The sequence below is a fragment of the Colletotrichum lupini genome, chromosome 1 (genome assembly GCF_023278565.1).
Source record: "Colletotrichum lupini chromosome 1, complete sequence".
In the NCBI taxonomy this organism is placed as follows: Eukaryota; Fungi; Ascomycota; class Sordariomycetes; order Glomerellales; family Glomerellaceae; genus Colletotrichum; species Colletotrichum lupini.
Genome location: NC_064672.1, coordinates 5,016,391 through 5,031,190, shown reverse-complemented (window position 1 = coordinate 5,031,190; position 14,800 = coordinate 5,016,391). Strand labels below are relative to the sequence as shown.

At 55.5% G+C, this 14,800-nt stretch overlaps 6 protein-coding genes across 6 annotated transcripts; 3 read left to right on the top strand and 3 right to left on the bottom strand.

Annotated features, from left to right (window-relative positions):
* Window positions 1-3: 3 nt before the first annotated feature.
* Window positions 4-340, top strand: CLUP02_01510 (uncharacterized protein; the record flags this gene model as incomplete). The annotated part of the gene is made up of 2 exons (XM_049280550.1): window positions 4-182; window positions 262-340. The coding sequence occupies 2 exons, from the start codon at window positions 4-6 to the stop codon at window positions 338-340; spliced, it is 258 nt and encodes an 85-aa protein (XP_049136507.1).
* A 496-nt stretch (window positions 341-836) lies between these two features.
* On the top strand, window positions 837-2,062 carry CLUP02_01509 (glycosyl hydrolase family 10; the record flags this gene model as incomplete). The annotated part of the gene is made up of 3 exons (XM_049280549.1): window positions 837-1,064; window positions 1,121-1,756; window positions 1,823-2,062. The coding sequence occupies 3 exons, from the start codon at window positions 837-839 to the stop codon at window positions 2,060-2,062; spliced, it is 1,104 nt and encodes a 367-aa protein (XP_049136506.1).
* Window positions 2,063-2,702: 640 nt separating this feature from the next.
* CLUP02_01508 (uncharacterized protein) lies at window positions 2,703-4,376 on the bottom strand (the record flags this gene model as incomplete). Its single annotated transcript, XM_049280548.1, has 2 exons — window positions 2,703-4,242; window positions 4,327-4,376. The coding sequence occupies 2 exons, from the start codon at window positions 4,374-4,376 to the stop codon at window positions 2,703-2,705; spliced, it is 1,590 nt and encodes a 529-aa protein (XP_049136505.1).
* A 1,317-nt stretch (window positions 4,377-5,693) lies between these two features.
* Window positions 5,694-7,109, bottom strand: CLUP02_01507 (diphthamide biosynthesis protein 1; the record flags this gene model as incomplete). The annotated part of the gene is made up of 2 exons (XM_049280547.1): window positions 5,694-6,847; window positions 6,914-7,109. 2 exons carry the CDS (start codon window positions 7,107-7,109, stop codon window positions 5,694-5,696), a joined length of 1,350 nt encoding a protein of 449 aa, XP_049136504.1.
* Window positions 7,110-8,164: 1,055 nt separating this feature from the next.
* Window positions 8,165-9,381, top strand: CLUP02_01506 (carbon-nitrogen hydrolase; the record flags this gene model as incomplete). The annotated part of the gene is made up of 3 exons (XM_049280546.1): window positions 8,165-8,176; window positions 8,268-8,360; window positions 8,578-9,381. The coding sequence occupies 3 exons, from the start codon at window positions 8,165-8,167 to the stop codon at window positions 9,379-9,381; spliced, it is 909 nt and encodes a 302-aa protein (XP_049136503.1).
* Window positions 9,382-9,746: 365 nt separating this feature from the next.
* On the bottom strand, window positions 9,747-13,659 carry CLUP02_01505 (uncharacterized protein; the record flags this gene model as incomplete). Its single annotated transcript, XM_049280545.1, has 13 exons — window positions 9,747-10,211; window positions 10,347-10,379; window positions 10,454-10,772; window positions 10,818-11,013; window positions 11,072-11,155; window positions 11,266-11,429; window positions 11,478-12,048; window positions 12,096-12,367; window positions 12,420-12,463; window positions 12,525-12,742; window positions 12,810-12,942; window positions 13,003-13,437; window positions 13,519-13,659. The coding sequence occupies 13 exons, from the start codon at window positions 13,657-13,659 to the stop codon at window positions 9,747-9,749; spliced, it is 3,075 nt and encodes a 1,024-aa protein (XP_049136502.1).
* Window positions 13,660-14,800: the final 1,141 nt, after the last annotated feature.

Below are 14,800 nucleotides of genomic sequence, written 5' to 3'. Positions count from 1 at the left end.
AACATGCGTTCCAAGCAACCTCATCCCAGTCTGGCACCATCGCCTTCAACAAGTGTCATGGATAGCCTCGGCTCTCGCCGAATGCTCGGCCAAATCAATGGACTTAATAGCGGCCTCGACAATATTCGTAGAGGTCGAGGTTGTTCTGACAGTCAGGGATTCTCCACGCCTCCGCACCGGCCGTGAGGGGACTCTGGAGACTACCCGAGGAGGCTATTAGGATAAATGCTCACAATCCAACTCTAATTTAACCGCAGACAGCCTGATTGAACGGTTCCCCATTCTGCCCCAGCGAAAGATGGGGAAGGTCATGCCAGAGACGATCCCTGAAAGCCGCTAATTGAGAGCACCATTGGTTCTATCCAACCGCGACCACTGCGTCTTTGGTTCTCACCGGAATGAGCTCCTCTTCCAGTGCACTTGTCCCGGTACCCACATCACGGGACTTGACCTTTGAATCCCGAAGCCCTTCTCTCTTCCAACCAACGCCGTGTCACCTAGGCTTGCAGGTCTTGGGACCAAGGCGCCGGTACATGGTCAAGCCGGGTTCCTATCCCTTAGAGGACGTCACCCCACGGCGGCAGTCCTTGCTAGCTTAGTAGCTCGGCACTGTTGCATTGGATGATCTGGAGATTGCTCTCGTCCGTTCGCCTGGAAATTTGGGGTAATCATGGGGAAACGGAATCGCATTGGGGGGCGGATCTTGCATATATGAATTGCGTCGCCCTCGTTATGGAGTGTTCCTATTGATCTCACCCTCGTCCACGCCGGCCTCGGTCTTCCAAGATAGGTCCTCTCGTTTCTCGCTCAAGATTCATTCTTACCAGACGGTCAAGATGCATATCCAATCACTCGCCGTTCCCCTCCTGGCGGCGTCCTTGCCCCTAGCCTCGGCTCAGCTTGACTACTACGCGAAGAAAGCAGGCTTGCTGTACTTTGGTGCTGCAACTGACTCCCCAGGACAGCGCGAGCGCGCTGGTCTGGAGGCATCCTACGAGCAGTACGACGCCATCCTCGATGATATCAACGAGTTTGACCAAACAACCCCGACAAATGGGCAAAAGGTTGGCGTTGAAATGATAGCTTGTTAGTAAAGGATTCAAGTTAACGTCTCACTTAGTGGCTTTTCACCGAGCCCTCGCCGGGTGTTTTCAACTTCACAGAGGGTGATATCGTGACCTCCATCGCCGAAGAGAACGGCCAGATCCTCCGTTGCCACGCCCTTGTCTGGCACAGCCAGCTCGCCCCCTGGGTTGAGAATACAACATGGACGCCCGAAGAGCTCACCGAGGTGATTGTCAGACACATCCACGAGGTTGCTGGCCACTACAAAGGCAAGTGCTACGCCTGGGACGTCGTCAATGAGGCTCTTAACGAGGACGGCACATATCGCGAGTCCGTTTTCTACAACGTTCTCGGCGAGGAGTACCTTAAGTTGGCCTTCCGCACCGCGGCCGAGGTCGATCCGGCGGCGAAGCTGTACTACAACGACTACAACCTCGAGTCGGTCGGTCCCAAAAGCGAGGGCGCCAAGCGCATCGTGAAGCTGCTCCAGGACGACGGCATCAAGGTTGACGGCATTGGCATGCAAGCTCACCTCGTAGCTGATAGGGCGCCTAGCCTGGACCAGCAAGTCGAGGTCATTCGCAGCTACGCCGAGCTCGGAGTCGAGGTTGCCCTCACAGAGCTGGATGTCCGTGTCGAGCTCCCGGTAAATGAGACAAACCTGGCGTGGCAAAAAGAGGCGTATAAGAACGTAGGTTTACCCAGTCACCCACCCCATCTTCGGATGCATTCAAGACGCTAACTAATTCGGCTGTAGTCTACCAGTGCCTGTCTTCAAGTAGCGGCTTGCATTGGCATCACGATCTGGGATTTCTACGACCCCTTCAGCTGGGTTCCCGCCGTCTTCCCGGGTGAAGGTGCTGCCCTTCTCTGGTTCGAGGACTTCAGCAAGCACCCGGCCTATGATGGCGTTCTCGAGGCATTGAAGAACACGACTGCGGCTCCCTGTAGAAGGAGGCGGTCCTTGGGGTCTGGCAAGAGCAAGAAGCTGTTTTAGTTGGTTATATAGGCGAAGGGGTGTCGGGTGAGCTTTGTAACGAGCGTTATTGTCGAAAGCTTAGCTGGAGCAAGGCAATGAAGGCAAGAGTCGGTTGGGTACGCGATTAGCATAGCGTTCTTGGCATCAGCAATAGCTAACTCCGCCATAATGACAAGCCTTATCGGCTTTGAGAAATCAGAATGCAGTGTTTAATCTGATGTGGACAATATCCAATAAGAAAACATCTTAATTCAGTCCATGTGGTGGCTTTTCCCCGGCTTTACAGGCGCAAAAGATCGACCTCAAGGGGGGACCTCAAGGGGGTCAGGTTTTCGAGAGAAACTCCACGATGCGATGTACTTTCGAACCATGCGGCACACGCAATGTGCCCCAGGCACGCATTCAACTCAATATGGTAATTTCGATACGACAACCGCGATGCAATTAATTCAGCCCACACTTTGTGGACATTTCAATCACCCGCCTGGGTCAATTGGCTCCGATCGCCTTTGTCTTACATCAACAACAAGCTAACAGATCCAGCTCCGTACTCTTAAGTGCCAGCTACTCTCATCATTGTGTCAGAGAGCTCTTGGGCAGGGGCACAAGTTTATTTTCATGTTTCTTATTCATTTTGTTCATGTAACACCTTCGCGGGCTAGGGGAAAAGGACTGCCCCTATGTGCTCTTGGCTCACATCGTCAGACAGTTGAGGGTCCTCTTCAAATAAGGTCTCGGGCCGAAGATGGATCTCGCCGCTCGCACTCCGCATATATAATTGAGCCTTGAAGCCGCGTACTTCGTGGCCGTTAACGTTCTTTTGTCGTCCACTCACAAATTCAACGTTGAATTGTTGTATCCTCGTCGTCTCCGGTGGTAGGCCCGGATATTTAGGATGTACCCCTGGCGTAACCCGACCGTCCGTATTCAATTCCACCCCGTGTTCTATTTCGATGATTCTCCGAGCCAGAGCGCACATGCCGTCCCTATCCCACAAGTTCTCTCGGGGCGCGGCGAGAAGTTTGAGAAGACGCAGGGCCTCTAGTCGGCAACCCAGGTCCCTACACCGCTGCGCGCAGAAGAAGAGCGGCGCGATAAAGCCCATTTCGAAGGCGGGGGCCGTTTTGATTTCTGTGCTGTTTTGTTCGGCGGCGGCTTGCGCTGTCTCCTCGACGACTTTGCGGAACTCGTCGAGGAAGTCATCGTAGCCCATCTCGGAACGTACGAAGGCGTTGTTCAACCAGATCAGGCAGATCCGATATCTCGCTAGAGCGAATGCGCGAGCCAATCCCGAGATTTTGGATGTCGTTTGCCCCCGTCTGGCTTCGAGGTCTGTGAACATGCCGTACCACTTTTTTAGTTGGTTTAAGACTGTGTCCTGTTCCTCTAGGAGTTCTGACGGCACTGGAACATCTTTCTTTTGTCCTACGCGATATGTGTCACCGCGGCGGATAGTCTGCAAGGCTTGGTTGAACACGTCGTCAATCATGGCTTCGGCTTCGGAGAAGGTATTGAAAAAGTCCGGTATTGGGCATCTCGAAATGCTCAGATCGAGCATATCCGATGGTCCGCTCCCAAAGAAGAAGGGCAACGCGCTCAATCTTCGAAACAATGGCGTGAGGTATTGCCTCACCCACTTGTACGAGGTAGAGTCGGAGCTGGCGAGTATGGCAGTGCCGTGAGCGCAGTGACGGAGGGCAGTCTCCCGGTTGGACTGCAGGAATTCTATGCAAATGAAGAGGAGACAAACCAGCAGCACCAGCCCCTGGTTCTCCATGACGGTCAATTGGTTAATTGCGGCGTTGTAGTGACGCAAAGCGAGGGCGTTATCCTGGATCTGCTCGCTCCCCCCGTCAAAGGGGCTACCCTGGGCCCCGGTGACGCCCTCGTACAGCGAGCTGATGGCGAAGATGGAATGCCTCACCGCGGGCTCGTACCGGCTGAATTGAATGACGAGATGCGTCCAGAAGTAAGGGTCGGTGGCGCCGGGCAGGTTCGGCCCAACAATTTCACAAAAGAAGTGCAGCGCCCTGCTCTCCTGTCTGGTGATGCTCGGGAACATGCTCTGGGCCCTGAGCAGCCGGGGCTGATCTAATTCGGCGGCTTGGGCCGGGTCCACGTAGCCATCGCATGTACGGCCGGTGCTGGAGCACCGTATACACTCTGGCTTGGCCTCGTCACACTTGACTTTTCGGACCCTGCTCCGGTGGTGGTGATTGTTAATAAGGAATGCAAACCTTGCCGCATGGAGGGGGGGTTATGAATCTATGCGGGGTGCTTACTTGCAGGTAATACAGCCGGTCCTTGTCTTGCGACTGCCTTTGCGGGCCATCCTATGATGTGCGGAAAAGAGAAGACGACGTGCGCGATCTCGCTCCTCGACGACGGAAGCCGATTGAAAACGAGATGTGTTTCTCTTCTAGTTCCTTCCCCTCATTTGACTTAGGTAGCGAGCTGTTTGACGTGAGTCGGGAGCTGAAGGTTGAGGCTAAGCAATGCCAGTGTAGTAGTTCTAACAGAAAGTTCCGCGAACCAGTCGACAAGAATGAGCCAATCAGCAGAACGCATACAAGACATGCCTGTTCTTGGCGACGTTGCGCACAAACGTAAACGGTGCGAATGGCCCTATTCGGAAGGGTGCGGTGGTATCCTGGAGAGTGCTGGCGCTCCGGCCTCACCTTATCGCAAATAAGGTGAAGGAGAAGAGTGCTGGTGTGGGACTTCCAGGGATAAGTACGAACTCGCCAACGATGTCACCCCCGGAACTTTTGGGGCACAGCAATGAATTTTGAGCGGCAAGATTTCTGACCAGGTTTGGATTTAGGGAGGGTATCGTTCGCCAAGAATGATCGACCAACGAAATAATCTGAATCTTTGTAGGAAGTACGCATTTGGTTGGCAACTTCAGCCCTACCGCTGAAGACTCGTGTTCTCGAAAGGAGGTGGACAAAGGACGCGGTTGAGATGCCCTTACCGGCACCGCATGCAGGCCGCGTAGCGAGGTATTTAGCGTAGAATCAGCTGCCAAATGTACCGGCTGCAATGCGAATGAGTGAATTAACTAGATGCAGCAGGTCTCAGAAAATTTGAAATGGCCATCGATCCTCTTTGTGATCTTCTTTCAACGTCTCGATTTTTACCAAGAGGTGATCGCAGGCGAGACAGCCCATAAACTCGTTTGGGGACGATTTTTTATTTGATTGAGATGTACGGAGTAGATTCAGTTCTTTCGACTGAATAAAGGGTGAGACTCGAAGGACCTGGGACAACAAGAAAGCGAACCGCAAACTTTGGCGGCTCTAGACCTCGAGTGCGTTTACACATGTATAATACCTCAAATACCCATCGATATGCAGGCTTAGATAGACACGAGCTCTCTTAAATTTCCGGCGAACAACACCTTTCCAAATGGGCAGGGTACATTTATAAGGGAGTCCGGGTTAGTTGAATCTGAGCTATCAAGCCTGTAGCAGTGATTTGAAGGATTTCCTTGTCCCAATGGCAGGAAAGCAAAGAAATATCGAGTGCTTAGTCGTGTCTGGGACAGTCCCAGATTACATCGAAAGAGGTATCATTACGTGCTCCTATATAAACCATAAACTTTTGTTCTCGTTTTATTCTTCCTCCTCACCCTTCCCCCTGAAGGTGGTTATGCCGATGCCTCAAGCTGGCCGGGCTTCACGCGTCCCAGACCATCCTTTCCGTAGTAGTCCATGGGATACACCCCTTTACCCCAATCGTCGCGCACCTCGAGCGCAACCAAGGCCTCGTACGGCGTCAGCAGCGGCCGCGGGAAAGCGTAGCCCCAATCGATGCTCAACCGCGGGCACGCGACCTGCACCCAGCACTCGACGTCGCTCATCATGGCCAGCTTGCCCGGGAAGATCTCGCTGAGCAGCAGGTTCACCCACGGAATGCCGCGGTCCTTGAGCCGCTTCTCGATGAGGCCCATGGTGTGCGGGTTCCCCTGGCGGCCGAGCGAGCCCAGGATGAGACCCCACTTCTTGGCCGTCTTGGCCGTCCGGATGGCCGTCCGGCGCAGGTCCTGCATCTCGTCGTGGCCGTACGTCTCGCGCGTCAGCTTGCGCGAGTACGGGTCGTAGCGGTAGGCCGGGACGGTTGGGTTGTGGATCATGATGCTCTCGAGATGGAAGCGGCCGTCGCCGAGGTAGAGGATCATGTCGACCTTGTCGTCGTCGTGGAGCCGCGGGCTCGTGCAGCCGAGGATCTCGCCCTTGCTCAGGGGCGCGATCTGCGGGACGAGGACCTTGAAGCCGGCCTTTTCGAGGGTGCCGCGCACGCCGTGGATGGTGGCGTTGAACTGGATGGTGCCGACGACGGCGACGGTCTTGCCCGAGGCGAAGTTGCGCTCGAGCGAGGCCAAGAGGTGGGAGGTGTCGATGCTGATGTCGACAAAGACGTAGAGGGTCTTGATCTTTGTCACGTCGACGGGGATGAGGCAGCTGTGGGCGTAGTGGACGAGGAGGTCGCAGCCCATGGCGCGGGCGGTGTAGTCGTCGATGCAGCAGGCGCCGTAGGTGACGTCGCCCATGATGAGGGTCTCGATGCCGGGGCAGAACTCGGTGAGGATGTCGGAGATGGTGGTGGCGAAGAGGAGGAGACCCTCGGGCATCTGCAGAGCGACCTTCTTGGCGCCCGAAGAGCGGATGCGATGGATGGTTTTGGGAATCTCGAAGCTGTAGTTGGAGGGGAGGATAGAGATGGCGGACTTGAGTGCCGGATCATTGAGAATCTCAGGGGGTACTTGGTTCAGGAGACGCGGGCCTCTTCTAGGTTGTGCGACTATGAGAGGCGAGAATGAGAATGATTATGCTGTTGCTTCTCATATGAGGCGTCGTGCGTGCTCACCTTGGATGGACTTGCTGTCCTCGATGGACCCGTTGGGGCCTCCATTCTTGGCCGCAGTCTCGGCTGCTGTTCTCCTTCCGACGAAGCGCTTCTTTGGTTGCTTCAAGACTGGCTGAGCCGCAGCCTCCTCCTGGCGATGAGCCTCTTCAATATCGGCGGCGATGCCCAAGTCGGTCTGCGCCCGATCTTCCTCCATGGCTGAGACACTTATTCTGCTTCGGCTTGCACTTCAAGTAGGGGTCCGCTTTACAGCAAATTCGATGTTTTTGTGACAGGGGGCTCTCATATGAAGCCAAAAATCATCAGACAAGACGCAGGCTACTTTTAGTACAGGGCTGTCTGTCGTACCGTGAGTAAGTGAGTCTCGTTGAATTTGCCCCGCGATCTGGTGCTGTTGCCCCGCGAAAAATTCAGTTAGAAGAACGATACGATAAGATGGTGGGCTAAAAGGGTACATGCAGGTAGTGAGGTGGCCAAACGTCCTCACGCCTATTGGCTGTGGATTCTCACTGGCTTTCGGTGAGCTCATAAGTCTTGAGAACTCTGAGAACTCACTTGAGAACTCATTCTCACATTATGAAACCATTCCACCAGCTAGATATTTTATTTCACTTCTCATGACTAATCGGTGTCGCGAAAGGTATGTCTGGGTCCAGTCTTTCTCAACTACCTCGAGCAACAGAGGCACATATGCATGCCTCGCAGAGCGTTTCGAAGTGTTCAAAGAAAACGGAAATCATTATTCGAAGAGTCCATGGTCCTCGTACGAAAGAAAAGGTATGTTTTCGAAAGTGTCTCTCCACCAATGTCGAATCAACAGCGAAGAGTGTATCAGATCAACAAACATGAAAATGACGGGAGATATCTTGAATATTGCAGCATCCTTGCCTTACCTTACCCCGCTGCATCCCACCATCAGATAAGGTAAGCGGTAGCAGGCCCACCCGCCAACGCAACGAATGATGCCTCCTCTCCCACTCCCGTCCGACGTCCAACCCATCCAAGAAACTATTATAGCTTGCATGAAAGATCGCCAACCTTTCACACCCTACAGTCCTCACGAAAAATCATCCGAACGGCTTCATCTGCTCTGCCACGTGGCCAGCATACTTTCTCCCTCCCTCTCTCCAAGATCAGTCCACACGACCAACCCCTACCAAAGGTTCCCGCGCCTACATTGCATGAGTATCTCATCCAAATCCAAACACATCCCTCCCCCAAAAAGTTCCATCTCACCGTATCTTCAACAATATGGCGATCGCGGTATGGCTGCCCAACACACCCCCAAACAAAGACCACGTGTCTCTGCAGATGACTTACTGATGCGGCCCCCTCTTCCCTTCGGCGTGAACAGGCTGTCGGTCAAATCTGTTCCACGGCCTCTCTGTCCCACAACCTAGAGCAGTGCGTGAGGCTCGTCGCCAAGGCCGCTGTCGGTGGTGCCAAAGTACGTCCCATCTGTCCGTAACAAAGGGGGCGTCGATATCAAAACACTCGTCTTGTTCCTTTCCTCTCTCTCACCGCAATCCCATCCTGCTGCACATGAGACCTGCAATGCAAATGCAGCCTGAAGCACAAAAATGGCTTCATGTCTGCCTCCTGCCCACCCCCACAACACCACCAACACCAACACCAACAGGCGCCGCTCACTGTATTCTTCCTAGGTCCTCTTCCTCCCCGAAGCCGCAGATTACATCGCCTCAAGCCCGCAAGAATCCCTCTCCCTAGCTCAACCGCAGTCCCGGTCCCCCTTCGTCCTCGGCCTCCAGGAAGCAGCAAAGACCCACTCCGTCGCCGTGAACGTCGGCATCCACGTCCCCACAACAGACGCCCAGAAGCCGGCCGCAGCCGTAGACGCCACCACTACCACTCCAAAGCTCCTCAACCGTAGCCTCTGGATCAACGCAGACGGCACCATATTCCAAGCCGCAACCTACGACAAGCTCCACCTCTTCGACTACGGCGCCCTCCGAGAAAGCGCAACAGTCCAAGCCGGCCCCTCCCTCACGGCCCCATTCCCCACCCCGGTCGGCCGCGCCGGCAGCCTCATCTGTTTCGACCTCCGCTTCCCCGAACCGGCCCTCGCCCTGACGCACCCGGGACCCAAGAGCCCCTTCCTCCCTGACAACAACGGCGGCCACGGCCCCGCCCAGATCCTCCTCTACCCTTCCGCCTTCACCATCCGGACGGGCCAGGCGCACTGGGAGACCCTCCTCCGGGCCCGCGCCATCGAGACGCAGAGCTGGGTCGTCGCCGCGGCGCAGGTGGGCGCGCACAATCCGAAGCGGAGCAGCTACGGCCACAGCATGGTCGTCGATCCCTGGGGCCGGGTCAAGCTGGAGCTGGGCGGCGTGGACGCCGATGGCAGGGCCGAGGAGGGCGCCGAGGGGGCCATTGGCTTTGTCGATGTGGATTTGGACGAGTGGGCTAAAGTCAGGGAGGGTATGCCGTTGGCTAGACGGACGTGAGTTGTGTTTCTTCCCTATCCTTTCCTTTCTCTCTCTTTCTCGTCATCTTTTCCCCCCCCTCGCCTCCTTCTTACTCACACCGACCTCCATCTCTTACACGCCCACTTGAGGCTCAAAGTTTTCTCCATGTGAATGACACGCCCCTTCCCCCTAACCCCTCCCCTGGAGGTGCTGTCATTTTTTCTCTCTGGGCAATGAGCATTCCCGTTCCCCCCCCCCCCCCCCCCCCCCCCCCCCCCCCCCCCCTGGGCCAGAGTTTCGCCCTGACACCCCCCCCCCCCCCCCCCCCCCCCCCCGGGGGGGGTTTCTTTTTTTTCTCCCGGCAAAGGGCTCCCCCCCCCCCCCCCCCCCCCCCCCCCCGTCACCTAGGATGCCGGGCCCCTCTCCCATCGTGTACCAGCGGGATGGTTTAGCTGATGACCTGAGAGCAGCGATGTGTACCCTGAATTCTGAAGGTCCTCCTTGAGGGTGGGCGTGTGAGCTGTCACATTCCCGGAAAGCAGGGTCAAAGCTGGGATCGCAGGTGTATCCGTAGAGTTACTCGTACTCCGTACATACGGAGTACGCAGTACAGATAAAGGTATTACAGTACAGACCGGTATGGAGAGGGCCGCGGGTCTCGGGAGAAGGGAGGGGGAGTCTAGCAAGCCTCGCCGCCGGGGAGAGGCGGGAGGGAGAGAAGAAGAAGCACGGGTGACCGGTACGGGCGAGTCGAGACGAGCCCTGAGTCCCTGACTGTCGGTAACACCGCAGTGCAGGTCCTTGAGGGCTTGAGGCTCTTTGTGGGAAAGGAATGCTGCAGGGATGAGCGTCCCAACCACTCGGCGCGTCTGTGGATATTCTAGAAGGGTAGCCGCAATGTTCCATAGATTGGGGGCGCCGCCGGTCGAAATGATCAATAGAAATTAGTGTGTAGAAAAATTCAAAAAAGAGGTCCTGGGCTGTATGGGAGTATCCGTACGCACTTTGGCACGAGAGACCGCAAAGGTTACCTTGACCTCCACAAGCAAGACAGGGCCCGTGTTTCGCAGGGTAGAAAGATGAGAAGAAAGAGAGAGAATGACAAACCCACCCCGGTGAGACCCTCACCGAGACAACAATCTCCCTTGGGAGATATGATGTTCTGAATCGATATGGGCCCCGGTTCCAGCGAAACAGCCAACCTACGGCAGAGGCTAGACCGGGTCCCTTGACGGGCTGGGAGGATCGGTTGCATGCCACCGGCAGTTGGCAGACCGAAAGGCCCAATTTCCCAAGAATCCAAACGCCCATGTTCCCCGGTGACCCGGTGAGTCAACATCCCAGGATGAATTGTGTTTCCCTGTATCTGTAGAGAGAGTACAGAGTATCCGTACACTACGGTCGGTACTGTGGTATTCTGGACTCTCGGCCTTTCCAGCGGGGGTTTGCCCACATTGCCAATACCCTTAGCTCACCGGGGAAAGAAGGGGAAGGACGAGCCGTCGGCGGCTTGAGTTGGATCCGTCCCAGCCCTTTGCATTTTTGTAGCATTTAACTCCTCGGCGATGGGGGCGAGAGCCCCGTCCGGGTAGCGTACTCCGGATTGCCTATGAGTAGCGTACGGATACACACTAGAGCCAAGGAACAAGAGAAGACCCAACGGTTTTGGGACTGGGGGTTGGTGTGTCTGTCGGTGTGCCTGCCCGCTCCCCATTTCCTGGTGCTGCACTGCTGATCCAGGCCTGGCTTTGCTCGTGTCGTAACTGCTGCGCATGGGTAGTTTCGGTCAAGAAACTCAGGGGTGATGGGTAGACTGTGAAAGTGAGCAATGAGCATTCTCCTCGCGCCGGAGCTGGACCCGTGGTTTGGGTTAATTTTGCCCGGGCACGCGATTTGGGCCCATTGGACGTTAGCAAGGGTTACTGTGTCGGCCCCACGAGAGCGAGAGAGAGAAGGTGAAGAAGGAAAAAGAGGGACGCGCTAGAAGGAAAATCTGAAATTCGAAATAACGTGGTAAAATTAAGAAAGGCAGGAAACGAGATCCGCCTGCTTCAGTTATCCTCAGCTGCCCGGGGGGAGGGAGGGAACTTGGGAGGGCGTCAGGGCGTATCCGTACGGCGTAGGTACCTCAGTACGTGGCTCCGTTGGGTTCGTCCAAGTCACCGTGCCATTCCCTCCATGGGTATCCATGCGTGATCCATGCAAGATGGATACTGGTGGAGACGGAGCACACTGACGGCAATGTTTCCCACTGGATGAAGACTTGGTCAGGGATCCGATGACGGTTTGAGGGTGTGTGTTGAGTGAAGAAGGAAAAAGAGGGACCTTCTTCCTCCTTCTTTGCTTTTTCCATTTTCCTCCCCTGTCGGCAGCCCTTGGGGCCTTTCAAATAATGCCTCCGGGGATCCGGGGGCCATGCCCCGGCTACAGTGTCCGCATGGCTTGGTGGGGAGAGAGAAGAGAGGCGAGAGAAATGGCGATTTTTGGCAACGGCTGTCCGTTTGTTGCGGGGACCTTTTGTCGGCGGAGCCTCTCTGATCGGCTTCCTTGAACCTGGGAAGAAGTGAGCAAACCAGGAAAAAGGTCCCAAACCGCGGCCCCGGGAAATTTGGCAGTTTGAGATATGCAGAACCTTGCCACTCGTCTTGGCTCCCCGTGAGATTTTCTGCTTCTCCCGGAGCCCCATCCCCCCCAAGGAGTCCCAGGCTTTGTGGTCAGGCGGTCTATCAAACAGGGCCAGGGCTTTCACTCACCGAATTGGACCCTCATCATCACGCCTTGCGTCCCCATCAAAAGGAACTTCTCGAAGGACAAGCCCTTGTAAGGATAGAAGGCATGGGGAAGAAATTTTTCCAGAGGTTGGGGACGACGCGCAGGGAAGCCGGGCACGGGGAAGGGAGTATATCGCACCGGTGAGGGAGTTGATGTCCCGGACAGCCTTGAGGCCTGGGCGGTGCAGAACCGGTTGTTGGAGAGAAATTCGGGATGAAACGTTGGAAGGATGATCTCTGCTTGTCGGAATATCCTGACCCTCTTCACAAGACGGTACCTACCTCTGCCCTATCTCACTCACCTACCTCTCGGTGACGAAGGCAAAGGGGGCGGCGGGGTGGGGGTTTCGCTAACCAGTCGTCTCCAAAGACATCGCGGAGTCAAGTATCGGCGAGACAGAAGAAACAGACGTAAGGGGACCCGACTACTCGGTCGAGACGTCGCATTTCCCGAAGGGCATGCATCGATATGCGCCCCCCGCCCATCTGCGCCTCCTCGGCCCCCTCCCCCTTTCCCCCCGTTTCGCAAGGCGTAGACCAAAGCCAGACGTGGGATGTTGCACGCGTGGGATGTCCAAACCGAACCGAGCCGGGAAACTGGCACACTGGATGAGGCTCTTTTCTCCTTCCTGGGTTAGAGGGGGTGCAAAGAAGGGTGGTTCACGCTGTCTCATCTTGCTGGGCCGTTTCGTTCACGATGTGGCGTGTACTCAGTCGGGTGGTGGTGTGTCTGCCGCGTGATGATGAGGGCTCGGTGAGCTGAGGCGTGGCCCATGATGTCCGGAATTGGGTATGAGGGGCCGCCGTCGTCGCTATCTCGTCTTGTTTCCTATGCAATTGCCATGCGCTTCAAATTGGAAATCAGTTGCGCATACTCCGTACGGAGTACCCACGGCGGATCTGGATGCGCGGCAACGCAGCACAGCGCAAACACAGCCATTCTTCGGCTACGGCCGAGAAGCGTCGAAGGGACAAGCAAGCGGACGAGAATTTGTCGATGACTCGGCAGCTGGTAAACGGCTATTTTGTGCGCGCCGTACGGGTAGCACCGTAGTGATCCGTTTGGCCCGGGAGGCATATCCGGGACGTCGTAGAGATACCCATATTTGATAACCCGGGGAAGGGGGAAAGCTGCAGCAATGACAATGTAGCCCACCAAACCCGAGCTCGTGTCCCAAAATGCCGGTACGGACAAGGTGGTGTGTACTTTGTATCCGTAGAGGAGGTTTGCCTTCCGAATGTCATTGGTGTGTGTGTGTGTGTGTGAGTGGTTCAATCTCGCGCCTTGCAGATGGCCAATGAGAGACTGGGGGAATGGGATGAACTATCTCGTTGGTGGAAAACCAGACGCAGCATGGGCGTGTTTGCTGCATATGCGGGTGTATGTCTTTTGGTTGTTGTTGACATTGGGCCGTTGGACGCTGTTTGATGGCTCGTTATTGGCACATACAGTTGGTACTTGAATGACAGGATTGTTGGTTTGCGCCGACCCGTCAGTTGTCACAATGACGGCAAAGCCAACGTCCAACCAGCGCGATGGAGACATCTGGTGTGATGCCATGCCCCCTTTTCGAGTAGCTCGAGGGGCGCAAACAACGCGGGTTGTCAATCTTGCGTTTGTACGCAAGACGTGTGTGTTGTTGACTCGTTGGTCATTGATGATGCAGGGGAAGCCAGCAGATGGACAATTCTCGAGTCAAAACAAGATCAATTTTGAAAATTTTGTTCGATGTGAAAGCCAAAAAAGGAGATCGACAGTTAGCCCCCCTTTGAGTGTCTCACAAGAAAGAAGAAACAAAACGTTCCCCCTTTCTTCCCTGCATTGCAACTACCGGAATAGGTCAGCACCTTCTGCAGGTCGCGCAGTTTAGCCGCATGTTCTCTGCAACCCTCTCTTTCCGCGTCGGGTCGGAGCTGAGGTACCTCCCCAGGTAGGTAGGCTCCTCCTGCTCCTTCACCTTGCGAGTCAAGGTGTGAGTGTGTGGGGCCCGTTCGTCCCTTTCCTCTCACCTGGACTTCACCGACCGCTCAGCTTTCTTTCGTCCGAAAAGAAAGTGGATACCCCACCGAGGAGCCCAAAAGGGACATAGCGCGGAGTCCGGTCAATGATAGGCCCGTTTCATCCTTCCTCCGGCCCACCGCGGGCCACTCCCGAACAGCAGCAAAAAGGGAAAGAGAGGGAAAAAAAAAGAAGGTCCCAGCGCTTTGGTTCCCGGGACGCCGCCGCTGCATTAGCGCCGTGCGAACACACACCCCCCGGCCGATACCTTACAGAGAGCTACAAACGGAAACGCAGTCAGCTCTCACACGCTCCCAAACAGCCTGAACTCACACCACCCACCCCCTTTTTCTTCTTTTCGCTCTAGGGTTTCCACATTTCTTTGGTCTTGACGTTCCCCGGGGCAGGCACGGCACGGCAGGGTGGTGTAAGTGTGTGTGTGTCTGTTCCTGAAATTTCCCCTATTTCATCTTCCAACAATTTGTTGTAATTTTAGTTCATCAAACCCAAAATTTTAGCACCTTGCCTGATTGCGCAACGGGTCGACCACATCATACGGAGCTGCTGCGTTTCGGAACTTCCCATCACTTTTGGCACTTGCGCGTCGTCGCGCAGCGCTTCAGCCAAGGCGCGTGTTCGTCCTCCTCCAAACGCGATTGTTCCTGAAGTAAACCCGTCCCAACGTGTC